Source organism: Muntiacus reevesi, chromosome 2 (assembly GCF_963930625.1).
Source record: "Muntiacus reevesi chromosome 2, mMunRee1.1, whole genome shotgun sequence".
NCBI lineage: Eukaryota > Metazoa > Chordata > Mammalia > Artiodactyla > Cervidae > Muntiacus > Muntiacus reevesi.
In genome coordinates, this window is record NC_089250.1 from 145,478,101 (window position 1) to 145,503,225 (window position 25,125).

The window sequence follows — 25,125 nt, forward strand, 5'->3', positions numbered from 1 at the left end:
AAATGAAAGGACTTGAATTAGATATCCAAGCCTTCTGTCACGTCCCATTGTCTATTTCAGGATGATAGGCATGAGGCACAAGACACACAAACAAAGTTGAGATGGGACAGATTCATTTATGAGAAGTCAAGCAAACAGAAGGAACTGTGGGGGACGGGAGGTTGGAATAGATTGTTCCCTTGAGCTGCCTTGAAAGGAAACGATTCCTCAAGTTTACGGTATTGGCCCGGGTGACTTTATTTTATTTTATTTTGGCCCGGGTGACTTTAATAGGGAGAAGCGGCCGGTTTCGGTGTAGGGAGAATCGTGTCGGCAACTGCAAAACGGACTCCGCCCCCTTTCCAACAAATCATAGCTTTCTTCCCCATAATGCCCAGCAGCCACTGCCAAGCTGTGCACTGCAACCTAACTCTACCTAACTCCACCTCTCCAACTGCCAGCACAATTTCTGCCTTTTTATTGGTTCTAGGAACTGTCATTCATAGAGTCCTCGTATCCGTTGGTTGTCCCCTGCCTGTCTTTTTCTTTCTCTTGTAATCTCGTCTCTTTAGGCACTACCCGCCTCCCGACGCCAGTTTCCTTCCTTCGATTGGGTAACTGAAATGCCAGTTTTCACGATGCGAAGCTATGATTGGCTATGAGCGGCAGGGCTCGTGCAGTTACCAGGCAGCGGGCTAGACTGAGGCTAGTTACCACGTCAGTGAGCTGACAGGGAAGGTAGCCGGCTTCACCGCCCGTTCTGGCCGACTCTTCCTGGCTAACTGTGTGGGCTTTGATTTCGGCCTCAACTCCTAGAAAAGGCTCCTTTCCTGCTCCTATCTGCAGCCAGAGCCGGGAGAGCCGCTCGGAGACGCCTTCGAGGCCCGGGCTGGACATGAGCAGCGGCCGCCGGTCCTGGGACTAGGCCCCGCCATTTTGGATCCGCTGACAGGTCAGCGAAGTCTCTTATTAGAGTTCCAGTGTCGTGAAGGCCGCCCTGACATGACGAGAGGGATTAAGGAGAGGAGGGCCCTCAAACCGAATGATCCTGTTTGGGTTAGGGACTCAGGGGCAAGAAAGAGATGAGGAGAGATTGCTGTGGGAGGGCACTGGGAGAGGTGCAGGGGGCAAAGGTCAGGCCCCTGCCGCCGGAGGGGCGACTTCAACTCTGCCTTTTGATCTCTTGCAAGTACCCGAATCCTTCTCCCTGTGTTCCCAGGCTTAGCCTAGTTCCTCTCTCTTAGAGCTTTGTGCGTCCTAAAGAGCCCAGTTTTCAGAAGCTGAAAGCAAACCTGAAGAGTATCGTATCTCCTTTTCAGGGTTGATTTTTAGACCTTGGATGAGTGTCTCTCTGGATTTTGTGCAGCGCCCACTTCTGTGTGACTGCCTTTTTAACACAGCTGAGCTGCTTCATTAATGATGATGAACTAATCATCACTACTACCAGACCAGGTAGTGAGAAAGCTTGTGGAAGGACTGAGGCCAACCTCCCAAGGACCTGAGTTAAGAGAAGGCTTTCCTTTTATGGGGTTGCTCACCTGCCAGTCTGGGTCTGTGTGTAAACACTGGACTTAATCTTCTGAGCCTCTTTCGTCTTTTCCACAATGTTTTACGAATATTTTCTTCAGGTGTATATTTTTGGTTGCCGTGTCTTCCCCAGGTCTTCTCTTCACTTGGCCTGAGGAGATGAAGTTCAATCTCAAGGAAGCCATTCTATTACAACATATTTGGAGGAGAGCAGAGAGGGATTTGAAAACTTGTGAAGTTGGTACTATTGACCTATTATTTTTAGTGGTAGGAAGAGTCATGAGAGATATTCAGTCTGTTTAAAGTGGTAGGGTCAGGACAGCAGAATGAATGATGGAACATAACACCAAAGAGTGTAGTTTGTGGTGCTGTGATGACTTTGACAAACTGCTGTATTATAAAGTTATAAGAGTCCTTCAATGGTAAAGAATGCCTTTAAAAATGAGAAATAGGTATAGTGTCTTTAAATGCACGACATAGAACTTGGTATGCTTTTAAATTAGGTACACAAGGCACGCCTCTGGACCTTGCGGAGGATACAAATGGAAAGGTCTGATTGGAGATTGCTTTGCTGTGCTCAGTTTATGTGCTTCTAAAAAGCAGTAGCAGTATATGTGCCCTGGCCTATACTGTGCATGTCAACCTAAGTGCCTTTTAGCATGTAATGTACACTCAGTAAGTGTTATCTGTACCTAGGATTAGATTTAGTGTGTGACCCTGTGGCCTGGTTCTAACCCTGGCAGTCAGGCCTTTTGCATGGTGAGGTAGTAACAAGGAGAATCTAAACCTCATTGTGTTAGAAGGGAAAACAATCTAGGTTCTACAGTGACTAAACTCTGCCCTCCTGAAATTGTGTGTTTATGTATTTGTTGATTTAAAATAAATGGGGTGGAAACTACAGGAAGCTGTTTGCATTTTAACTTGAACTTATCTAACCTGAAGTATCCAGGGTCTGCCTTTCTCATCTGGGTTGATAGGCCCTGTCGATCCCTGTTGAGTTGGTAATGCTTTGCATAATAGGCAGTCTAGTCTTTGGATAGATAGTATGACCAGTTCAGCATCTTTTCAGTTGGGCTTGGAGGTAAGTCAGGCATCAAACGTTTTACCTTTTCTTATTTGAAAAGTCATTTTCTGGATAGGAATAGTTCTTTACTTCCAGCCCCCATCCCAGATCAGAAAATTTGTTCTTCCTTCAAGATTTGTATTTGAGCTTCTTTTTATAAGTGCCTGTAAACAGTACGTTCTAATCTTGACAGTGATGCTCATTGGCACAGTGAGAACTCAGGTTGTAGACATATCTCCTCATGAGTAGCTGGGCACCAATCCCAGTTGAACTCAAATTCTCAGTAGTTACACTACTACTTCCTTCTCCGTGTTCCAGAAGGCAGGGTGACTGCCACTTTTAGATAATAACTTCACTGATCGGGTACTTAAACTGGCTAGCAGAGAGGAAAAAGACACAGCTCCAGTTTTTGAGGAGACCCATTGTCTTTATACAGTACTCACTGGAAGGATCAGCCTTGTCTTTGTACAGCACTTCTCTTGATTGATCAGTTTGTCCTTGTGATTCAAGGTGACTAATTAGAATGATTCTGTTGTGGAGTAATTGTGGAATTGAGTTGAAGGGAGTAAGGGAGGTTAATTTTACCTCTGGCTAGAAGACCTGTGTAAATGTAATTGGCAGCTCTTTAGCTTTTGTTCTTCCTCTTTTTCTGTATTTCATTATGTTCAATGGCAGTTGTTTATTTAAATGAAAATGTACTGGAACTTTGTGGTGATTTGGAGCCCACTTGTAGTGGATGTGATCATGAAATAGTGATTTATTGCCATCATATAAATAAATTAGGGATTGCAAGCTCAAATGCCTGAGTATCAGGCAGGTATTATAAGTGAGTGAAGTGAGCCAGGAGGGAATGTATTAGGATATAGTAGTGACTGTAGTGTACTGAAATGTGGGCACAGTATAACCATTCTTCCTATTTTTCAGGAGAAACTGGGAATTCAGATCATTGTGTTTTAAACTGTTGGCAACTAGTTAAATTATTTAAAAGCCTTTGTCAGGTGGAAAATAAGTCTGCGGACTGGACTCTGTGCCATGACAGTGGAGGATGACTCCTGATATTCAAGATGAGCAGACCTTATGAAACTTAATCACTGCAGTTCTCTATGTATAATCATACAGACTCACTTTTTAATATTTGTCCTACTCTGCCAACTTTTACGCTTAGTTGTCATGTTGGATGCTCTGAGTGGTTAAAAGATGAGTGAGAGAAAGAAACCTTGTTTCATTTTTCATCTCCAAGGTGACAGAAAGGACATCTTTGGACAGCTTTGGGCTTATCTCAGTAACATACTGCATATAGTTATTGGGATAACCTCAGACTCTCCATAGAGGGAGGAGCTGGAATGGCAGAGCTGAGATACACCTGCTTATTGGGTTGGGAGGATTTTCTAGTTGTATCCTGTCAGGGAATCAGCTTATTTCTTGGTTTGATTTTCTCTTACCTCCACACTTTAAGTAAATTTCTTGAGCCCAGTAAGTTGTTTATTAGTTCAGTAATTTTTGTTCACTTTCAACAAAGCACAGAATTATGGCATGTTCTTTGGCTAGCTATAGAAACCTTAAAAGCTCTGCATCTTTGGTGGTCCTCTGGGATGTTAGAGAGATGAGTGAAGATAAACCTTGGAAGGGTCAGTTGATGGTTGTTCAGCTCCCTGGTACCTTCTACCCTCTCAGTATACCCATCAGTTTTCTTGGTTTACATAGCTCTATATTAGACATCAGAGCACCATGAAAAAGAAAAAACCGAGTTTTTGCCTTTGAATAATCTAATTTCTAGTTGGATAAGAACAACTTTTAAGCAATGAGGAAGAAAAATAATGGTCTACTATTAATCTGTGTGTGTGTTCAGTTGCTTAGCTGTGTCCGACTCTTTGGGATCCCATAGACTATAACCCGCCAGGCTCCTCTGTCCATGGAATTCTCCAGGCAAGAATGCTGGAGTGGGTTGCCATGCCCTTCTCCAGGGGATCTTCTGAACCGAGGGATCGAACCCTGGTCTCCTATATTACAGGCAGATTCTTCACTGTCTGAGCTACCAAGGAAGCCCCAACTAATATATTTAGTACCAAAGAAAATAAGACACATATACATGAATATGAAGAATTGACAATTGCATAAAGAATTGTAGTTATTTACAATATTTCATAGAAGAAATGTGAACATGCACATAGCATAGGAGGAGACTTCAGGAAGATAGATGTAAAACAGAAGCATTGTGCTTTGACTGGTAGATAAATGTGCGTTCTTTTTGTCCGTAGAATGGCTAATATGGAAGGTTTGTAACTTCTTTTAATAGTGGAGGAACAAACATGGGTTACAGAAAGTTTTGCCTGCCTAGCTTAGAGTCCTTGTCTTCTGTAAAGCAGTTGTTCTCACAAGAGGTGGATGTGCATCAATATTGAAGAGTCAGTCTTGATATTCTTTCATTTATTCATTCAGTATTTATCACTTTTCTTACTATTTATTTATCATTTTTCTTGCTGTGTAAAAGATGATAAATTATGGTCTCTTCCTGGAATGCTCATAGACTCATGGGAGAGACAGACTAAATAAATAATTATAAATTAGCATAAGATATGCTTAAATAGAGGTAGGTGCAGTGCTATGGGGTGACAGAAAAAAAAACACTCTTGGAAAGTGGGTTAGCTAGGGAAGATTTACACCTTAGGTATTATCATAATAACAGCCAGCCTTTGGGGGGTCTTAATATTCCTAATAGCATGCTTGGCCTTAAGAACAAGTGAATGAGGAGGTACTAGCTCAGTTTTGCAATGAGAACTGTAAACTGGGGCTCAGAGAGCCTAAGAAACTTATTTAAGATCATATAGTCCACTTCCTTTTCCAGTAAACGGCCTGAGCTGACCCATAAAAATGGTGTGCTATTCACTCAACCCAGAAAACCCCACAAAATCATGCAAATCAAGAGGTTAAAATCTTCGTGTTCACTTTAAGAACACTCGTGAAACTGCCCAGGCCATAAAGGGTATGCATATCCGAAAAGCCACCAAGTATCTGAAAGATGTCATTCTAAAGAAGCAATGTGTGCCATTCCGTTGTTACAATGGTGGAGTTGGTAGGTGTGCACAGGCCAAACAGTGGGGCTGGACGCAGGGTTGGTGACCCAAAAGAGTGCTGAATTTTTACTGCACAAGCTCAAAAATGCAGAGAGTAATGCTGAACTTAAGGGCTTAGATGTAGATTCTCTGGTCATTGAGCACATCCAAGTGAACAAAGCCCCCAAGATGCGGTGCAGGACTTAGAGAGCTCACGGTCGGATCAACCCTTACATGAGCTCTCCCTGCCACATTGAGATGATCCTTACTGAAAAAGAACAGATTGTTCCTAAACCAGAGGAGGAGATTGCACAGAAGAAAAAGATATCCCAGAAGAAACTGAAGAAACAAAAACTTATGGCCCGGGAATAAATGCTGCAGAAAATAAATGCAAATAAAAGTAAAAAAAAAAAAAAAAAAGATCATACAGTTAATAATAGTCAAGAATACCACTGTGGTATTCTAACTCTCTCATTAACTTTTGGATGTAGTGAGTAAGGATTTACCAGGTGGATAAGAGTGGCAAAAAATGTTCAAAACAGAAAAGGAACAGCATGCACAAAGGCAGACAGCAAAGATTATGACTTGAACAAGAAAGAACTTTTGATGTTCTATTTAAAAAATATTTTTGGCCACACTGCAAGGCATGGATCCTAGTTCCCCAATCGGGGATCAAACCCACTCCCCCAGCATTGGAAGGGCAGAGTCTTAACCACTGGACCACCAGGGAAGTCCCTTGATGGTCTCTTATACAAAGAGTATATACAGAATACGTGGGGCATCAGTGTCCCCAGCCAAGCTTAAAAAACAGAGCATTATCAAAGCTAGGGCAATGTGTATGCCCTTCCCTGTTAGTCACATCTTCCTCCCCTTAGCCCCTGCTGTAAATTTTTTGTGCTTCCCTGGGGTGTAGTCTAGAGGGAGTTGCTAGTTCATATAGTGACTCCTTCTCCTTGGATCCTCTTGGGGTGAGTAACTGGGATGCTGCAAAATACTAGAGGAATCCTATTAGACCCAGGTTTAAACAGATAGTGGTTGCAAATAATATATGTTGCTCAGAGTCTCTGGGCAGATAAGACAGTGGCTTATTTGTCTAGAGGATGTTAGTTGTTGTGTATTTAGTTGTTTGTTCTTATATTATTTCTGATAAAAGGTCAACCTTAAGTTCTTTTCTACCGTACTCATGAGGTGTCTGCTGGCCTTTGTGACCTTGTGACAAGGGGGTTCTAGGCTATTGGCTACCAGGCAGCAAGTGGTTCATCAGAGCTTCCCTTTTGAACCCGAGGACAAATTTTCCTTGGGAGATTCTTGGGTGAGATGTTCTTCAAGGCTTGGAGGGAGATTAGGCAACTCTACATAGTCCTTGAAAGTAATTCCTCTTTATTCCCTAGATGTTTCTTCTTTTTTTTTTTAACTAAGTAACTTAGGGCATTGATTTTTTTGTTAGACCTTTGCTGTCTTAGAAATTTGTTAGCTTTTGATGCCTAATGAATTTTGATCTAGTGTAGGTTGATTACTTCAGGTGGTATCCCAATTAAAAATTTATTTATTCTAGAAAGCCTTCCAAATAGCATGTAGATCCTATGAAGATCTCAGTTAAGTCTTGACACTTTTGTTTGCAATTTGTAGTATAGTTGTTGTTTCTTGTTGTTGTATTGTTCTCAGTATGGGTGTTTTCTCTCTTGCTCTTAGTTCTTTATGGAAAAAAAATTTTTTATTTACTTTTGGTCATACTGGGTCTTCGTAGCTTCACGGGCTTTTCTCTAGTTGTGGTACATGGGCTTCTCTTTGCTGTGGCTTCTCTGGTTGCCGAGCATGGGTTCTAGGGTGGCTGGGCTTCAATAGGTGCGGTTCTTGGGCTCTAGAGCACAGGCTCAATAGTTGTGGCCCAGGGGCTTACTTGTTCTGTGGCACGTTGGATCTTCCTGGATCAGGGATCCAACCCATGTCTCCTACATTGGCAACTGATTCTTACCACTGAACCATCAGGGAAGTCCTCTTAGTTCTTCAAAAGAGAAATTAAAAGTACTTCCCTGGCAGTCCAGTGGTTAAGACCCTGAGCTTCCCCTACAGGGGAATCACGGGCAGGGGACCTGTGTTCAATCCTGGATTGGGGAGCTAAGATCCCACATACCTTGGAGCATAACCAAAAAAAAGAGAAATTAAATATTCTTATTTTATAGTGGTCCTCTCCAGGCCTCCCCAAATATTTTTTACAACGATTGTAGTCAGCATATATGCTACATATATTGAAAGCCCTCCAGGCCCCCCACTTGCTTTTGTAGCTTTACCTGCTATTATTCTCCTAGGAATAATGTTCCAACACGTCTGGAATAATCCTGATCCTCTAAATACATACTGAATTTTCCCACCAGTAAGCTTTTACTCTTGCCATTCTCTTGTATATTTGGCTGTTTGAATCCTATTTTTCGTTTGCTTTTCCAGTGTTCTCTGAAGGAATATTTTCTCTACTTCACTGCTGTGACACTGTGTACCACTCATGTATTGGGATATGTATGGGTTGTGTATAGATGTATGTGTTTAATCTATTAGATTATAAATTCATTGTGGGTGGATAGGGATAATTCGGTATGACTCTGTCTGGCATTTTGCTTAGCATGTGCTAAGTAATATCTGGTTGACTGAGGTGAATGTTTATTAGTTAATTAACTTTGATTGCTATTCTTAATCATTTACACATGATATAATACAAGTATTTTTCTAAAGAGCCTTCTCATTTTTAAAAATCCATTAATTAAAATTTAAAAATAGGTAATATATGTATGTGACACAAAATTCAAAAAATATAAAAGAATATACAAAGAAAAGTAAGTCTTCCTCTTTCCACTGTGAAAAGAAGGAACTGGGAGTTCCGTTCTCCAGTGGCAACCTCTGTTGTGTGCTGTTTCAAGTCGCCTCAGTCATATTTGATTCTCTGCGATCCTTTGAACTGTAGCCCGCCAGGCTCCTCTTTTCATGAGATTCTCCAGGCAAGATTACTAGAGTGGGTTGCCATGCCCTCTTCCAGGAGATCTTCCTGATCCAGGAATTGAACCTGTGTCTCTTATGTCTCCTGCTTTGGCAGAGGGGTTCTTTACTTCTAGTGCCGCCTGGGAAACCCAGTGTTTAACACTCCTCCCCGCTGGGGAATCCAACCCTGATCTCCCAAATGACAGGTGGGGATACTCACCACTATGCTAAGGGTGTCTTAAAAATCTTTCCAGAGATCTAGAACATATTCATCTTGCCTAAATAATTTAAGGAAGAAGAGATACTAGAGATTTTATCTTTTCTGATACTTTAAATTATTTTTTTTTCTTTTTTATTTTTTTTATTTTTCAGTGGGTTTTGTCATACACTTTAAATTATTTTTATATTTATTTTTCTTCTACTTCTTGATTCTTTTCCTCTTCATCATTGAATCTTCTCCATCCATTGAAGAGAATATTATTTTGTGCCTAGAGCATTTAGTCTTCTGAGACTAACCTAGTTGTTTCTTTAAATTGTTGTTAAAATAAATGCTGGGACTTCCCTGATGGTCCAGTGGTTAAAATTCTGTGCTCCCAATGCAGGGGGCATCATTTCGATCCCTGGTTGGGGAAGATCCCACATGCTACATGGTGAGGCCAAAAAACACCAAACTTTAAACAATAGATACTATCTTTTGTTGGAATCCCCTGTGGATTGAGAGAGGTGTTATGGGCCTGAACCAAATATGTACTCTTTTCCTTTGTCATGGTAGTTTTCATGCTTCTCACTTTCTTTATGCAAAATATGCAAACAGCTACTTGCAGGGTGCTTCCTCCCACCCCGTATCTCTGGCTCAGTTTTCCTTTAGATCCTGCTGAACTCTATAAATGCCTCAAGGGCAGAAATTATATCTCATTTCTTTCATAATTATTAATTTTAAATTATATTGATAGTATAGTAATATGTTCTTGTAAAAAATTAGAACATAGATAAGGCTATAAGTATCCTCTGATCACAACCTAATTTCATAATACCTTCTCTAGAGATAACTGTGCTTATTGAGTTTCGGTCCATCTACTCAAACCTTTTATTCATTGTTTACATATCTTTTTATATACCTGTAAGTATACTTAACAACATTAGATGACTCACAAATAGAGTATTTCAAGGGAAAAAGACAAATTGCAGAAGAATACATACAATCTGATATTATATGAAATATAAAAATAGGCAGAATGATACTGTCTAAAGATGCATATCAATGAAGTAAAGTACAAAGCAACATAAAATTTTAATAAACATCAGATTTAGAATAGTGGGAACTATGGATCAAAGAGAGAAGGACGTAATTAGGAAGGACACACAGAGATATCAGTTGTACTGTTCTTAATCTGGATACTGACTTGTTATATCACTCTTTATATCTTGAAAGTGAAAGAAAGTGCTAGTCACTCAGTCATGTCCGGCTGTTTGCAACCCCATTAACTGTGGCCCGTCAGACTCCTATGTCCATGGAATTCTCCAGGCAAGATTACTGGAGTGGGTTGCCATTCCCTTCTCCAGGAGGATCTTCCCATCCCAGGGATCTAACCTAGGTCTCCTGAAATGAAGGCAGATTCTTTACCAACTAAGCCACCAAGGAAACCTCTTTATATCTTTATTGCTGTTGTTCAGTTGCTCAATCAGCCTGACTCTTTGCGACCTCATGGACTGCAGCATTCCAGACTTTCCAGTCCTTCACCATCTCCCAGAGCTTGCTCAAACTCATATCCATTGAGTTTGTGATACCATCCAACCATCTCATCCTCTGTCATTCCCTTCTACAGCCTTCAGTCTTTCCCAGCAGGAGTCTTTTCTAAGAGTCCTGAAAAGGAGTCTTTTCAGGGTCTTTTTTAATGAGTAAGCTCGTCACATTAGGTGGCCAAAATGTTGGACCTTCAGCTTCAGCATCAGTCCTTCCAGTGAATAGTCAGGGTTGATTTCCTTTAGGATTGACTGGTTTGATCTCCTTGCAATCCAACAGCTTTATATCTTACTTTATGTTAAATATTGCATATTTTTAAAAACAAAAATCTAGTATTTTATGTAGGGTTGGTTAGTTTTTACATAACTGGTAACATATAACCATATACTACAGTTTGTTTTTTTTTTCATTTCACAGTATGTCTGAAGCTCTTTCCATGTCTTTTGCCCTATATCCTTAGCACTCCGAAAGATGCCTTATGCATGGTAGGTGGTCATTAGGTAAATATTTCTGAAATTGGTTCACTTACTCTGTTAACCTCACTGTTTTTTTGTTTTATTTTTAATTGGAGGATAATTACTTTACAGTGTTGTGATGGTTTCTGCCATACATCAACGTGAATCAGCCACAGGCATACACATGTCCCCCATGTCCCCTCCCTCTTAAACCTCCCTCCCCATCCCATGCCTCTAGGTTGTCACAGAGCACCAGCTTAGGGTTTCTTGTGTCATGCAGCAAATTCCCACTATCTATTTTACACATGGTAATGTATATGTTTCAATACTACTCTCTCAAGTCATCCCGCTCTCTCCCTCTCCTACAGTGATCATATGTCTGCATCTTCTTTAATGCACTGTGAGTAGGATCATCAGTACCATCTTTCTAGATTCCATATATATTGTTAATATACAATATTTGTCTTTCTTTTTCTGACTTACTTCACTCTGTATAATAGACTCTAGGTTTATCCATCTCATTAGAATTGACTCAAATGCATTCTTTTTTTATTGCTGAGTAAGATTCCATTGTATATATGTACCACTACTTCTTTATCCATTCATCTATTGAGGGACATACAGGTTGCTTCTGTGTCCTAGCTATTGTAAAAAGTGTTGCAATGAATAGTGCTGCATTGGGGTACTTGTGTAGCCTTAGTGTTTTAATTTTCCTTGAGCCTGATCTAAATGTCTGTATAACTGTTTGTCTCCCCGTCCCTTCTTTTTATCCCTTTTGTTTTTAAAAATTTTATCTATTTTGAGGAGGGTTTCTTTCTAAATAATGGGAAGTGATTAGGTTGATTTTATAAGCTCCTATTAAGGTTTTCTCTATGCCAAGAAGAGTCTACCTTTTAGTTTACTTATTAGAGATTTGCTGCTATAAGCAAGTGAACTTGACTTTTCAGAAGTTTTCTAAGCTTATATCACTGCCACTGTCCAATTTTCTGGAGCTGACTTAGCAGAATAAATGCAGTCTAAAAATTGATACTGTAACTGTGGTTCCAAACGAAGGCTATTTTTCTAACAGCCTTCATTCTTTTCTTTTAACTTAAACCTTCATTATTGATTGGGTTGATAAAGTAAAAGAACAATAGGAAGATCTGAAATATTTCTTTAACAAGTTAGGCACACCAGTGTATCTTTTTGTCTTCATGCTTTGTAGGGTAGATTTGGGGGACAGTTGACTTTGAAGAATTTGAATGTTTGTTAGAGATTGTTGAGGTGCCTTTGAGAAATTTTCTGGTGTGATGTTTTTTGAGTTGTATCTTGAACTTTCAGAGACCTCTGGAAGAACCAGGTAATTGAATTCATAACATAAGAAGGACATTATCACATTTTAGTATTATAGGTGGGGAATCTTGGTACTAAAAAGCTAAATCATAGTTCTAACCTTATCAGGTACTGATTCAAGCATGGGGATGCTCTTGGATAACCAAATATTAACTAACTTTTCTCTTAACTGTTTCAGTAGGTTTGCCAGGATGGTGGATAAAAATATTTACATCATTCAAGGGGAAATTAACATTGTAGTTGGGGCCATCAAACGGAATGCCCGATGGAGCACCCATACACCACTGGTAAGTGGGGGATGGGCAGAACACTTGGTTACTGAGTTGTTGTAGGGGATCTGATACGTGGTCAGTTTCCTGGTAATAATGATAATAGGAGCAATTCAGAGTTTTTCAGAAGGGTATCAAGGACCCTTTTGTTTTATTTCAATAAGAGTCAAATTTATAAACTGTCTTTTTTTCTCTAGAACCCAGAAGATGATACCATTTTTCTTCTAGCTGTTTTTATAAGCAACTTAAGCTAGTACTTGGGGCCTCTTTAATATGCCTAAACATGTCAGAAAGATTTCTTATCTTCTTTTTTGTTTGTTTACTTTTTGAACCAGAAATTTTACTTCTAAGAATTTATTCTAATATTCAAATATTGGAAAAAAATTGCGATATAGATTCCTTATCTTCTGATTCCTGAGAACTATAATTAGCTATCAAATTCATTTCAGTTAGTATAGTTATTGGCACATGGAATATGGCTTTGTAATGGTACTTGTTGGAAATTCAGCAAGCTTTCAAATATAGAGGAGACCATATCTTGCTAATCAGATGAGTAAGCTTAACTGTTTTTTTTTTTTTTTTTTTTAAGCTTAACTGTTGTAAAGCTGACTTTCTTTGTTGCATATGTATGTTCAGTGATGTTTTTGTTACAGTTGTATAAAACAGTTTTGAGTACAATTGTAAAATTAAAGTTTAGACATTTCTAGCTTGGTGAATATGTATATGTTTGTTTAGAAATTTCTCACTTTCATTAATAAAAATGAACTGTTTTATAAGTAAGAATGGAGTCAGGAATGAATGTATATGACTATGATAAGAGAAGAGACAGAGTAATACATGTCTCAGTCTGTATGTTTCAGTCTGTTTGGGATGCTCTAACACAATACCATGGGCTGGGTAGCCTATAAAGAACATACTTTTTTTTTTTAAACAATGTATTATTTCTAGAGGCTGAAAGTTCAAAATCAGAGCATTAGCGTGCTTGGGTGAGGTACTTCTGGGTCTCAGACTTCTCATTGTATCCTCACATGGTAGAAGGGACAAGGAAACACTCTTGGCATGTGGGATCTTAGTTCTCTGATGAGGAATCAAACCTGTGTCCCCTTGCAGTGGAAGCATGGAGTTTTAACCACTGGACCACCAGGAAGTCCCAGCACAGAAGTTTTGAGGGGTTATGATCATTCATACCATAGCACATATAGAAGACCTAGCAGTCTATGGTAACTTGAATGCCATGGTCTTGGTGTAGATTAAGATTAGTACTTCAAGATGTACTATTTTAGGTAAGCCCAGAGTACTTCTGTGAAATAAGAGATTAGGGAACTGGAAAAATGAACCATAGCTAACTTTCTTTTCCTCAGAAGGAAAACTGACTGAATTTTCTGGTTGGATTCAGAGAAAGAGCTCTTGATCTATCTTTTATTTCCTTTTTACTCTTGATCTGATAATTCTTTTTTTTTTTTTTAAATCTGTGTGTTATAGGATGAAGAACGGGATCCTCTGCTGCATAGTTTCAGTCATCTAAAGGAGATTTTAAACAACGTAACAGGTAAGTATGTTTGATTTATTGCAAGGATGGACAAACTTTTTCTTTATAGTATAAGACTACATGATATTTTAGGCTTTGCAGGCTGTAGCAACTGCAACTACTCAACTCTGTCATTGTAACCCAAATGCAGACTCAGATAATACTTAAATGAATAATAAATAAAATTTTCTTTTAAAAAAACAGGCTGCAAGCCACAGGTGTAGTTTGCTCTGGTTTATTTTACTGCTGATCCTTCCTGGAGCTCTTAGAGTGTCCTACTTTAATGGGGAATCAGCGTTCATACAATTATAAGCTTCCTTCTTTGCTTGAGTTATAAGTGTTATTTTTGGCTAATGTTCTGTTTTGTTTCGGCTATTTTTCTTTCTCTAACTCACGTATGCCATCAGATAGGAAATTGATGGCACAAGTGAAGTGTTTAATACTTGAAGTGTAACCTTTCTCTTACAGAAAATCCTTACTGGTTTTTAGGACCTGAGCTTTCTGTAATGCAGCTCTTTTAGTCTTCACTTGTTCCCAGAATCTTTTGTGTCACACACTCTGCCTTTGTTTTCCTAATCATAATTATCTTATGTCATATTTATATGTTTAGAATTTTCAAAGCCACTTTCACATTTATTACCTTATTGAATTTTTTTCACTTTTATTTATATTTCAGATCAGGAACTTCATTCTTTCTTCTTTTAGTTTAATTGAGATGTAATTGACATATAGCACTGTATAAGTTTAAGATGTACATAGTACTTTGAATTACATACATTATGAAATGATTACCACAGTAAGTTTAGTGAACATCTGTCATCTCACAGATACAAAATTAAAGAAATAGAAAAAAAATTTTTTTTCCTGGTGAGAACTCTTAGGATTTAGTCTCTTAACAACTTCCATGTGTAACATACAGCAGTGTTAATTACATTTATCATGTTGTATATGTGTACATGCATGCTCAGTCGCTCAGTTATGTCTGACTCTGTGACCCCATAGACTGTGGCTTGCCTTGGTCCTCTGTCCATGGGATTTTTCAAGCAAGAATACTGGAATGAAGAATACTGGTTGCCATTTCCTCCTCGAGGGGATCTTCCTGACCCAGGGATTAGACCCATGTCTCCTGTGTTTCCTGCATTGGCAGGTGGATTCTTTACCACTGGGTCACCTGGGAAGCCCATTGTGTTGTACATTATAGCCCTAATAGTTATGTATCTTATAACTAGAAGATTGTGTCTTTTGGCTGCTTTCATCCAGTTCCTCCTTCCCCCACCCCCTGCCTCTGGTAACCACAAATCTGATCTTTTTTCCTGTGAGTTCATTTGTTTGCTTTTGAAATAGAATGGACCTGTAGTACTATGTTCTTGCTATACAACATTGTGATTTGATGTTTCTGTACATTTCAAAATGTTCACCATGGTAAGCCTAGTTACCATACCTTTTTGAAACTTTTACACAACCTGTGAGGGAGGCATGGCAGATTTGTCCCCCTTTTATGAATGAAGTTGAAGCCCAGAGATATTTAAGTGATTTAGCTGAGATCACACTGATCCTAAGAAGTGGAGTCAGAACTCAAAACTAGAATTCAGGCCCCTAACACCAGATTTAGTGCCCTGTTCTGTGTTGCTTCTGTTCATACAGTTAGAGGAGAATGTACACAGGAAATGCTTTATATTATGTTTAAAAACATGTCAAGGGAGGAAGTAAAGGCTCAACACTTCATATTTTTGAAGCCTGGAGGGAAGATATAGACATAAAGGGAAAGCCTCAGAGCTGTGCTCCTCTGTTGACTATAAAGGGCTTTTGCAGTTGTATATCCCTGGAATGTTTTTAGCTAGTAACATATCTAACACTATGATTGAAATAGCTTTTAGGCTTCTGCAGATTAAATAAATAAATAAGTATATGTTCTCCTTTTATGAGAAATGTAGGAGAATATCTGGAGAAAAATTCCTTTTACTTTCCTAACCCTAATCCTAGGGAATCTAAGGATTTTCTACATGTTTCTTTAAAGGAACAAATTTGACTCAATGTGAAAAGTGTTCGCAATGTTAGCCAATGATCAAATATAGGGGAAGAGGTGTCTGATAGCTAGTTAGCAGGGCTAATGCTGCAACTAGGCATGTTCTCATTTTATGGCTTGTACTGAAAGTGATTTGGCGGCTTTAGAAAGTTGGTGGCTTGTGCAGATTTTTTTTTTAATTGAAGTATAGTTGATTTACAGTGTTGTGTTAATTTCTACTGTACAGCAAAGTGATTTAGTTATACATATATGCATTCTTTTCCATTATGGCTTATCCTGGGATACTGAATATAGTTTCCTGTGCTATACAGTAGGACCTTGTTGTCCGTCCATCCTATACATAGTAGTTTGCATTTTCCCAGGTGGCACTAGTGGTAAAGAACCCACCTGCCAATGCAGGAGATGCAAGAGATGAGGGTTCAATCCCTGGGTGGGAAAGATCCCTTGGTGGAGGGTGTGGCAACCCTTGGTGGAGGGCGTGCCTGCCTGGAGAATCCCACGGGCAGAGGAGCCTGGTGGACTACAGTCCATAGAGTTGCAAAGAGTCGGACACGACTGAAGTTACTTAGCATGCACGCAGCACGCACTAACCCCAAACTTCCAGTCCATCCTCCCCTCCCCTCTAGCCACAAGTCTGTTCTCTCTGTGAGTGTTTCTGCTTCATAGGTAGGTTCATTTGTGTCATGTTTTATACTCTACATACAAGTGATATCATATGGTGTTTGTCTTTCTGACTTACTTCACTTAGTACGATAATCTCTAGTTGCATCCATATTGCTGCCAGATTTTTTTTTTAACTTTTCATGTAAAACTTACATATCCCAATTGCAAAGAAAAATAGTCAGTAGATATTTAAAATTCTTTTTAATGGGTCAGAGTTTGGAGTGTTATCTTTCTCAGAGAATACCTTTGGAAAATGTTTGGCAAGCATTTTATATATAGCTGAGAATTGTTGTCATAAGTGGCTGGGTATACCCTAAAATGGCTGAGGTCAGACTGGAGTTGCCTTGTAGGCCTTTTGGGCACTTTGCAGACCCTGAGGAGCTGAGGTGGTGCTGCTCTCCTGATAAAGCCACGTTTCCTACTTGCCATCCAATCTACATCCCACACTTGTTTTCTCCATTCTGACATATCCCAAGACTTCAGTTCAGAGATTGTATCTGTGGTGAGTAGTACAGTCCAGGATTTGGTTTCTAGTTCATCTGAGAGTTACCAAACTTGAGTCTGTGCCTAATTTTCTTACATCTTTGGGTTAGGAATCCAAATTATCTTCTACTTGAAACTATTAAAACCAGAATGTGCCGAGGAACCAGTTTTGTCAGTGGTACTAGGAACATAGCTGGGTGTTGGCCAAGCTTTCCCTCAGAGTGAGGAAGAAGGTGATGATATTTTCCAGGGGCCAGTAGCTGTGGCAGGTATTGAAACCGTGCCTGTCTAAGTTACCCTATTGTTCTTGGGTTTTAGCGTATTACCTACCTGATAAATGACAGAGTGGATCCAAAATAGAGCATTTCATGGTCTTCTGATTGGTTCTGACCCCCCACATAGTGCTGGCTTCCAGGAGCAGGTTTATGGGTCAGCTGCTCCTGTGGTCCTGGACTTTGTAATCCATGACCAATTTCTTGTTTCTTTTACTGAAACAAACAGATTTTTTCTGATTGGCAGTGTCAGGAGGATTCCTTTCTTAGAAGCCTGTTAATGGTTGGAGGCTGGGAAAGGGTTTTGAACTTGGAGAGAGAAACTGAAGGGACTGCCATTGCTATGTGACTGGGAATGGTGTACCACTTAGGCTGGAAGAACTATGATAGGAATTCCAAGACTCCGTTTAGTTTAACTCATGAAACTGACTTGGGCTTGGTCTCTTTTTACAAAGGCTCTTTATTTGCACTTTTCTAGACTATCTGCTGGCTGGGTTGGTTAAGAATATTGTTAATGGAAATAGGTGATTCATTGGACATTGTATGTCAACCAAAGCAATTTTTCCTCTTTTCTTTTTTTTTTTCTTTTCACTCAGTCGTGTCCGACTCTGCGACCCCATGGACTGTAGCCTACCAGGCTCCTCAGTCCATGGAATTTTCCAGGCAAGAGTACTGGAGTGGGTTGCCATTTCCTTCTCCATTCCTCTTTTCTTGTAAGCAGTCAGAAGATCTTTTAAGGGCATAAGTGCTCCCTACTCCTTCAGGAACATTGTCTGAGCATTGTAAAGGAAGTAAGTCTACTGTCTCTAGTAAGGGTTGGCTAAGTCCATGTCAGTTATTCTCACAGGTGTGTCTCTGGACCACATTTGCAGTCAATATTTGCCCAAAATGCATGATAACTGAATGCTCTGTAATATCTAGAGTAATAGAATGTTCTAATACCACGTCTAAAGAGAGGATTGCACTTGGAATGTATGAAGTGCCTAAGAGCAAAGTTTGCATGTTGGTACTTTGGATAAAGCCATAGCTTACCACCAGTGAGACTTGACTGCTGCCCCTTATTTAGTCTTTCATTTCTCTTAAGAATCCTTTAAGAGGTTATTCTGAAGGAGTTAAAACGGATGTGTGGTTGCTAGGAGCTGGAAGTGGGCATGGGAAGTAACTGCTAATGGTAATAGGGTTTCTTTTAGGGGTGATGAAAATGTTCTGGAATTAGATCGTGGTGATGGTTGTACATCTTTGTGAATATACTAAAAACTGTAGAAGTATATACTTTAGAAGGATGAATTTTATGGCATATGAAATCTATCTTAATTTTTCAAAATAGCAAGTGTAGACTAGAAAAGCAATGGGATTCACCAGCTCTTTCTCAGGTCTCAGAACCATGAAGGGATGCCTCTGACTATAGTTGCTGCTGTGCATTGAACCCATTGCCCAGCAAAGGCAGCGTAAGGCTCTGTTCAGCCTCCTGGCCCAGTTTGTCCTTTTATGTCTCTCTCATTAACTCAAGAAGCACATGGCTTTTATATTTAAATTTATTCAAGCTGTAATCTTTGACATTTGAGTTAGCTTTTAGTACAGTTTTGCATTTATAGTAATATATATTATGTATTTTCTCTATCCCCAAAGAATCCATTTTAATCTTTTCCGGATGCAAATTTCAGGCTGTCTTGCCCCATCTCTCCTTTCTTTCTCTCTTTCCCCTCCCCCAACGGAGTGTGTTTGATCAGGTGTGGCAGGAATATCCACTGTCAAGCTGCGCCCTTTATATTAGTCAATATTATCCTTCTCCCCCCCTCCCTGTCTGTCTGCCCCTTTGGGCTTTCCCAGTTGATTTATAATTTTGGAATTCTCATCGGAGTCTGTAATACAGTTTGTTCATTATTTAACCAAAACCTGTTTAATGAGCAGAGAGAGGCAATGTAAATGTTAGGCATGTTGCAGTGATGTACCTTTGTGCTTCTCAAAGCGGGTGGGTAGTTAACTCTGTGCTGCCTGCAGGGCTGGGGCTTCCTAGCCTTAGGGGCAGAAGGACCAATGCCTCTTCCTTGCATCTGCTCAAGCCATATGGTGGGCTTAGATTCCAAAGGCACATTTCCTTTTATCCTTTTAGAGATCTTGTTGGGGCTCTTGTGTATTGGAGTTATCTACAGTCTCACAGATTGGGCGGTAAGATTTGTGGCATGGGACCAGGGGATGAAAGGGAAAGTGAAATATTAGAATACTTGATACTGCTTTTGGTTTTAGTTCTGTAGAGAGTTGTTGTTCAGTCACTCAGTCATGTCCTACTCTTTGTGACCCCATGGACTGCAGCATGCCAGGCTTCCTTGTCCTTCACCATCTCCCGGAGCTTGCTCAAACTCATGTCCGTTGAGTCAGTGATGCCATCCAACCATCTCATCCTCTGTCATCCCCTTCTCCTCCTGCCTTCAATCTTTCCCAGCATCAGGGTTTTTTCTAATGAGTCACCTCTTCACATCAGGTGGCCAAAGTATTGGAGCTTCAGTATCAGTCCTTCCAATGAATATTCAGGATTGATTTCCTTTAGGATCAACTGGTTTGATCTCCTTGCAGTCCAAGCTGTAGAGAGTAGACAGTTTACTTTTGGTTTTATAGCTGTTCTCTGCCACATGTTGGATCTTACTTCCCTGATCCCTAATCAGGGATCAGACTCGTGCCCACTGCAGTGGAAGCACAAAATCTTTACCACTGGATTGCCAGGGAAGTTCCCCAAGTGTAGACATTTAGAGTAATCCTTCTAGCCAGCATGGTCTCTGGTTTTTGGTCTTTTTGTTCCCAGATTAGACAAGTGCTTGCAAACCTTAGTACCCTTCATTCAATATAGCTTCACAGATAGGGCTCCAGTCAGTCGTGATTTGTGGTGTTTGGCTATAGTCATTTACCTCCAGATTTTAGGCTGCCTTTGTCCTTGGTGTTTAAACTTAGATCATTACAAAGAGATTCTTTTCCAGAATCCAAAATTTTTAAACCAGAAATTTTGATTTAAAGCACAGAGGGAAGAACAATCTAAAAGTATCACACCAGAGTCTTCTCTTAAGGATTCACCTCTTAATGACTTTAAGGGCTTGAGGAAGACCTCTTAGTGATATGTGTGTGTGTCAGGGGTGGTGGTGGGGAGGGTAGTAAGTTTGCCTGTGGAGACAGAACTTCTTGCTGGTCTTTTTAATTTTAAGGACCTATGAGGCTCGTGGTGTTTAGCATAAGACTAAGGTGGTCTTGAAGCTCAGTATAAGCACTTGTGTTAACTATGGAACTGTTGTAGCTGCTTGGACCTTTTCTTTCTGAGATTCACTAAGATTTGGATTTCTTCTAAGTCTGGCTTATTGAATTGCTTCTGACCAATATTTATTGAATACCTGCTGTGTGCTAAGCATTTTGCTTAGGCACTTAGCCATTGGATCTATAATGGTAAACAAATTTCCTGCCCTCATAGCCACTGGTTTTTAAGACTAGTAACTCTGACTGAGCATTCTGAGACTAACTTATATACTTATATACTATTCTCTAGGCCATATGGTTCCCTATCAGATATGGAATAGATGATAGTGAATGAGAGCAGTCTGTTGCCATCTTTTCTTATTCCTCCTTTTCCCCTTGTTCACATAAACCATAGAAATGAGGAGAAATTTAGCTCGTGTTTTTGCTTATTTGGCCTTCTCATGTAAAGCTGTTCTGGGCAGAGTTTAGGTATTCCCAAAGATATTGATGGGTTTGCATATTGTCACTCTGAGGGATAAGACATTTGAGGGATAGTATATTTCTTCACTGTGCTTACTTGTACAGCAAGATATGATGTGCCTGAGCTTAAGAGGAAGAAGCAGGTGTCTGGAGAGAGTGAATGTATCAGGAGTTTATTTAAATATAATTTATCCTAGACAAACACACCTGTAGGGTACTGTCTCAAGCTTTTTGAATTCAGAGTTTGAGCTAGGAGGTTTGAATCCATGTAACCTCCAGAGCTTTACAGAGAACATTTAAACAGAGTCTGAAAGCCAGCTTGGGAGGAACTATAACTTAACACCTGTCTGACTTAGGCCTCTTGGAAATAGCCTTCTAAGTTGAAGCAAAACTGTTCCAGGATGCCTCAGACCTCAAATTTAATCTGTTTCAATTGGAACATAGGGACATATAGGGAAGACATTCAGTAGTCATTGTCAGGAAGAAGACTGAGTAAGGGCACACATTTGAAAGAGAAATATCAATAACCTCAGATATGCAGATGACACCACCTTTATAGCAGAAAGTGAAGAGGAACTAAAGAACCTCTTGATGAAGGTGAAAGAGGAGGGTGAAAAAGCTGGCTTCTTTTTTTTTTAAATTTTATATTTATTGGTTGCGCCAGGTCTTAGTTGTGGCATGTAAACTCTTTATTTCCAGCATGTGGGATCTAGTTCCCTCACCAGGAATTGAACCCATGCCCCCCTGCATTTGGAGCATGGAGTCTTAGCCACTGGACCACCAGGGAAGTCCCAAAAGCTGGCTTCTTAACACTCAACATTCAGAACACTAAGATCATGGCATCTGGTCCCATCGCTTCACAGCAAATAGATGGGGAAACAATGGAAACAGTGACAGTCTTTATTTTCTTGGGCTTCAAAATCACTGAAGATAGTGACTGCAGTCATGAAATTAAAAGCCACTTGCTCCTTGGAAGAAAAGCTATGAGAAACCTAGACAGCATATTAAAAAGCAGAGACATTTCTTTGCTGCCAAAGGTCCGTTTAGTCAAAGGTATGGTTTTTCAAGTAGTCATGTATGGATGTGAGAGTGGACCATAAAGAAAGCTGAGCACCAAAGAATTGATGCTTTTGAACTGTGGTGTTGGAGAAGACTCTTGAGAGTCCCTTGGACTGCAGGGAGATCAAACCTCTTATTCCTAAAGGAAATCATACTTAGATATTTGTTGGAAGGACTGATGCTGAAGCTGAAGCTCCAATACTTTTTGGCCACTTGATGTGAAGAGCTGACTCATTAGAAAAGACCCTGATGCTGGGAAAGATTGAAGGCGGGAGGAGAAGGGGATGACAGAGGATGAGATGGTTGGATGGCATCACTGACTCAATGAATATGAGTTTGGTTAAACTTCTTGAGATGGTGAAGGACAGGGAAGCCTGGCTTCTTGTGGTCTCTTTTGTTTGTTTGTTTGTTTGTTTTGTGTTCTCTTAATTCCTGACCAGAGTTTGAACCCAGGGCACCCAGCAGTGGAAGCTCAGAGTCCCTGGACTGCCAGGGAATTTCAAGAGTTATTAGCTTTGATCCACTTGGAAATGAGCTGGTAAATTGTTTAAGACCTAACTGAAGACTGAAAGAAAAAAAATGATAAAATGATAAAATTTGGCCGACAAATTTATGTATTGTGCTAAGTGTTGGAACAGGCAAGGTTGGGCACACTTATGTAAGTATCTCTTTCCTGTACCTTTTTTTTTTTTTTCTTTTGGTTGTGCCACATGGCATGCAGGGTCTTAGTTCCTTGATTAGGGATCAAACCTGTGTTCCCTGTAGTGGAAATATGGAGTCTTAACCACTGGACCACCAGGGAACTTCCTCCTGTGCTCTTTTTTTCTTTCTTGTTCTGTAATAAAATATATGAATATATTAGTTTGGAGATTGTTGAGCAACATGTCAGAGTGTGACATGAATTTGAGTCAGGCTGACTTTGGCATCTTGGTAGCTTGAGTGGCCTCAAATTTATGGGCATTTGAGCATAGTTAGGGCAAATAAAGGTACTGTGTTTTTTTTCCCTTGAGATTATTTATATCAATAAGATGGCTCCCAGAGGCCTATATTTTGATGACTTTACGTTGTCATTTCTTTTTACTGGTGTGTTACTCGCTCAGTTGTGTCCAACTCTTTGCAGCCCCATGGGCTGCAGCCCTCTAGGCTCCTCTGTTCATGGAATTCTCTAGGCAAAAATACTAGAGTAGGTTGCCATTTTCTTCTCCAGGGTATCTTCCCGACCCAGGGATTGAACCTGGGACTCCCAAATTGCAGGCAGATTCTTTACCAGCTGAGCCACCAGGGAAGCCCCATGATCTGAACCTTCATTTGACAATTCTAAACCAACAAGTTCTTCTAAACCTTCATTTGTCCTCAGGATTAGAAAATGAAGACTTTCTTGAGAAGAAGCAGTTCTACATAGTCTTTTTATTAATCAGACTCTCCATTTTTCTCATCCTAGTACTCAAAAACACACCATCAGAACCAGTCTCCTGGTACATCTTCCACTACTCATATCTGAAAGGAATTTGTGAAGAAAAGGACTTTTTTTTGGGGTCACACTGCATGCTTTACAGGACCTTAATTCTCCATCCAGGGATTGAACCTGCACTCTGGGCAGTGAAAGTGTAGAGTCCTAACCATTGGACCCTCAGGGAATTCCCATAAAGGGCATTCTTAGTATCTTGGCTCTCAACAGCAGAAGCAAAGAAACCAAATTTCTTTCTAGTAGAGTTTAGTGGATAAGGTGACAGTGTGGCCTGTGGTGGGTGTCACTGTTGCTAGTATTGCTCTCATTGACATTGTCCTTTTTAACACAGTCACCTCTTGAGGCCTGAAATTTCTCTCTGGATATGTGTTCCAGTTTGCCATGACAGCAGTCAGATGAGTGAAAAGAGGGAAAGCCAGATACAACCTTGTTTTTAACAGGGAGTCAGGCAGAGTTCCTTTCTTTTCTTCTACCCATTCAAACCTAGGGCAAGTGCCAAGAGGGTTTCAGAAGGAGCCAGGTGTTTGAAATTCACTGTGCAGTTTTTGTTAGGAGAGATGGTGAAGAGTTTTGTCCTAGCCTTACCTTCTTTAACCACCTCTCTATGCTCACAGATATTCAGTTGGTCACCCCAATTTCTAAAATGATATTGGGTATGTTTATGGAAAGGGTGAGTACATTTGTCTTTTCTCTTCTGCACCCATTAGAAGATAGAGTGGGATATAGAGCAAAATGAAGATCAGGTTATTTTATCTCAGAGATCATGTTAAACAAGAGTTGTAGATGGAGAGCAGTGACTACCTTAAGCTATCAGTTTTGCTTCTGGAAACGAGGAGATAAGATGCTCCTTTCTAGTTTTGAGACCTTTGTTTCTTTGGAAGTCTGAAGGACTTAGATGGACAAGCACTCCTGGCTGCCTGTTGGCTGGCTTCTCTTTTCATGCCTCTTCAGTAACACCAGCCGTCTGTTACCACTGTATGTTGAGTTGTGAAGGGATGCCACATGTGCACATATCACAACTGACCTTTCCTTGTTCCACGCTTGTTGAGCGATTATTTGCCTGTTTGTAGAACTCACATTATTGCTTTGGGTTTCTGGCCCATTGTGAAGTGGAGCCATCCAGGAAGTGGACTGATACACTGTACATCAGAGGGGAATAAATTGGCATTTGATTTGGTGGAAAGGCAGGGCCAGATGTAGTGTGGGAGCAAGGGTTTTTCTGCAATCAACCATGTAGCTTGCTTCCAGGTGTCCTGGAAAGCAGCTTGGGAACTGGAGGCTAAGGGTAGTTGGGGACATTAATTGGTGAGCAAGAGGATCAAAAGGACTTCAGTGTTATCTGTGCTGGGCCCTTAATTGGAAAAAATCCTCTGAAAGTATAGGGACAAATGAAATTTTTCTGACACTGGTAGGAATTTTTCAACGGATTATTTTTCCTTTTCAAGTAAAGTGAGTTATTAATTGGCAGAAAAATATAAAACTTGAATAAGAAAACTTCATTTCATGTGAGCTTTTCATGAAGGTTCATTCTTCTC

General features: G+C 40.1%; 1 protein-coding gene across 6 annotated transcripts in view; it reads left to right on the forward strand.

Annotated features, from left to right (window-relative positions):
* The first annotated feature begins 694 nt into the window (after positions 1-694).
* GBF1 (golgi brefeldin A resistant guanine nucleotide exchange factor 1) overlaps positions 695-25,125 on the forward strand; it is a 120,898-nt gene continuing 96,467 nt past the window's right edge. For 4 of the 6 annotated variants that reach the window (XM_065923207.1, XM_065923209.1, XM_065923208.1 and 1 more), the window contains exons 1-4: positions 695-931; positions 10,754-10,821; positions 12,302-12,410; positions 13,875-13,941. In XM_065923207.1, coding sequence (XP_065779279.1) covers positions 10,808-10,821; positions 12,302-12,410; positions 13,875-13,941 — 190 coding nt within the window. In that variant the 5' untranslated portion in view covers positions 695-931; positions 10,754-10,807. The remainder of the gene's footprint in view (positions 932-10,753; positions 10,822-12,301; positions 12,411-13,874; positions 13,942-25,125) is intronic. The other 2 variants (XM_065923211.1, XM_065923212.1) reach the window with 2 other exon arrangements.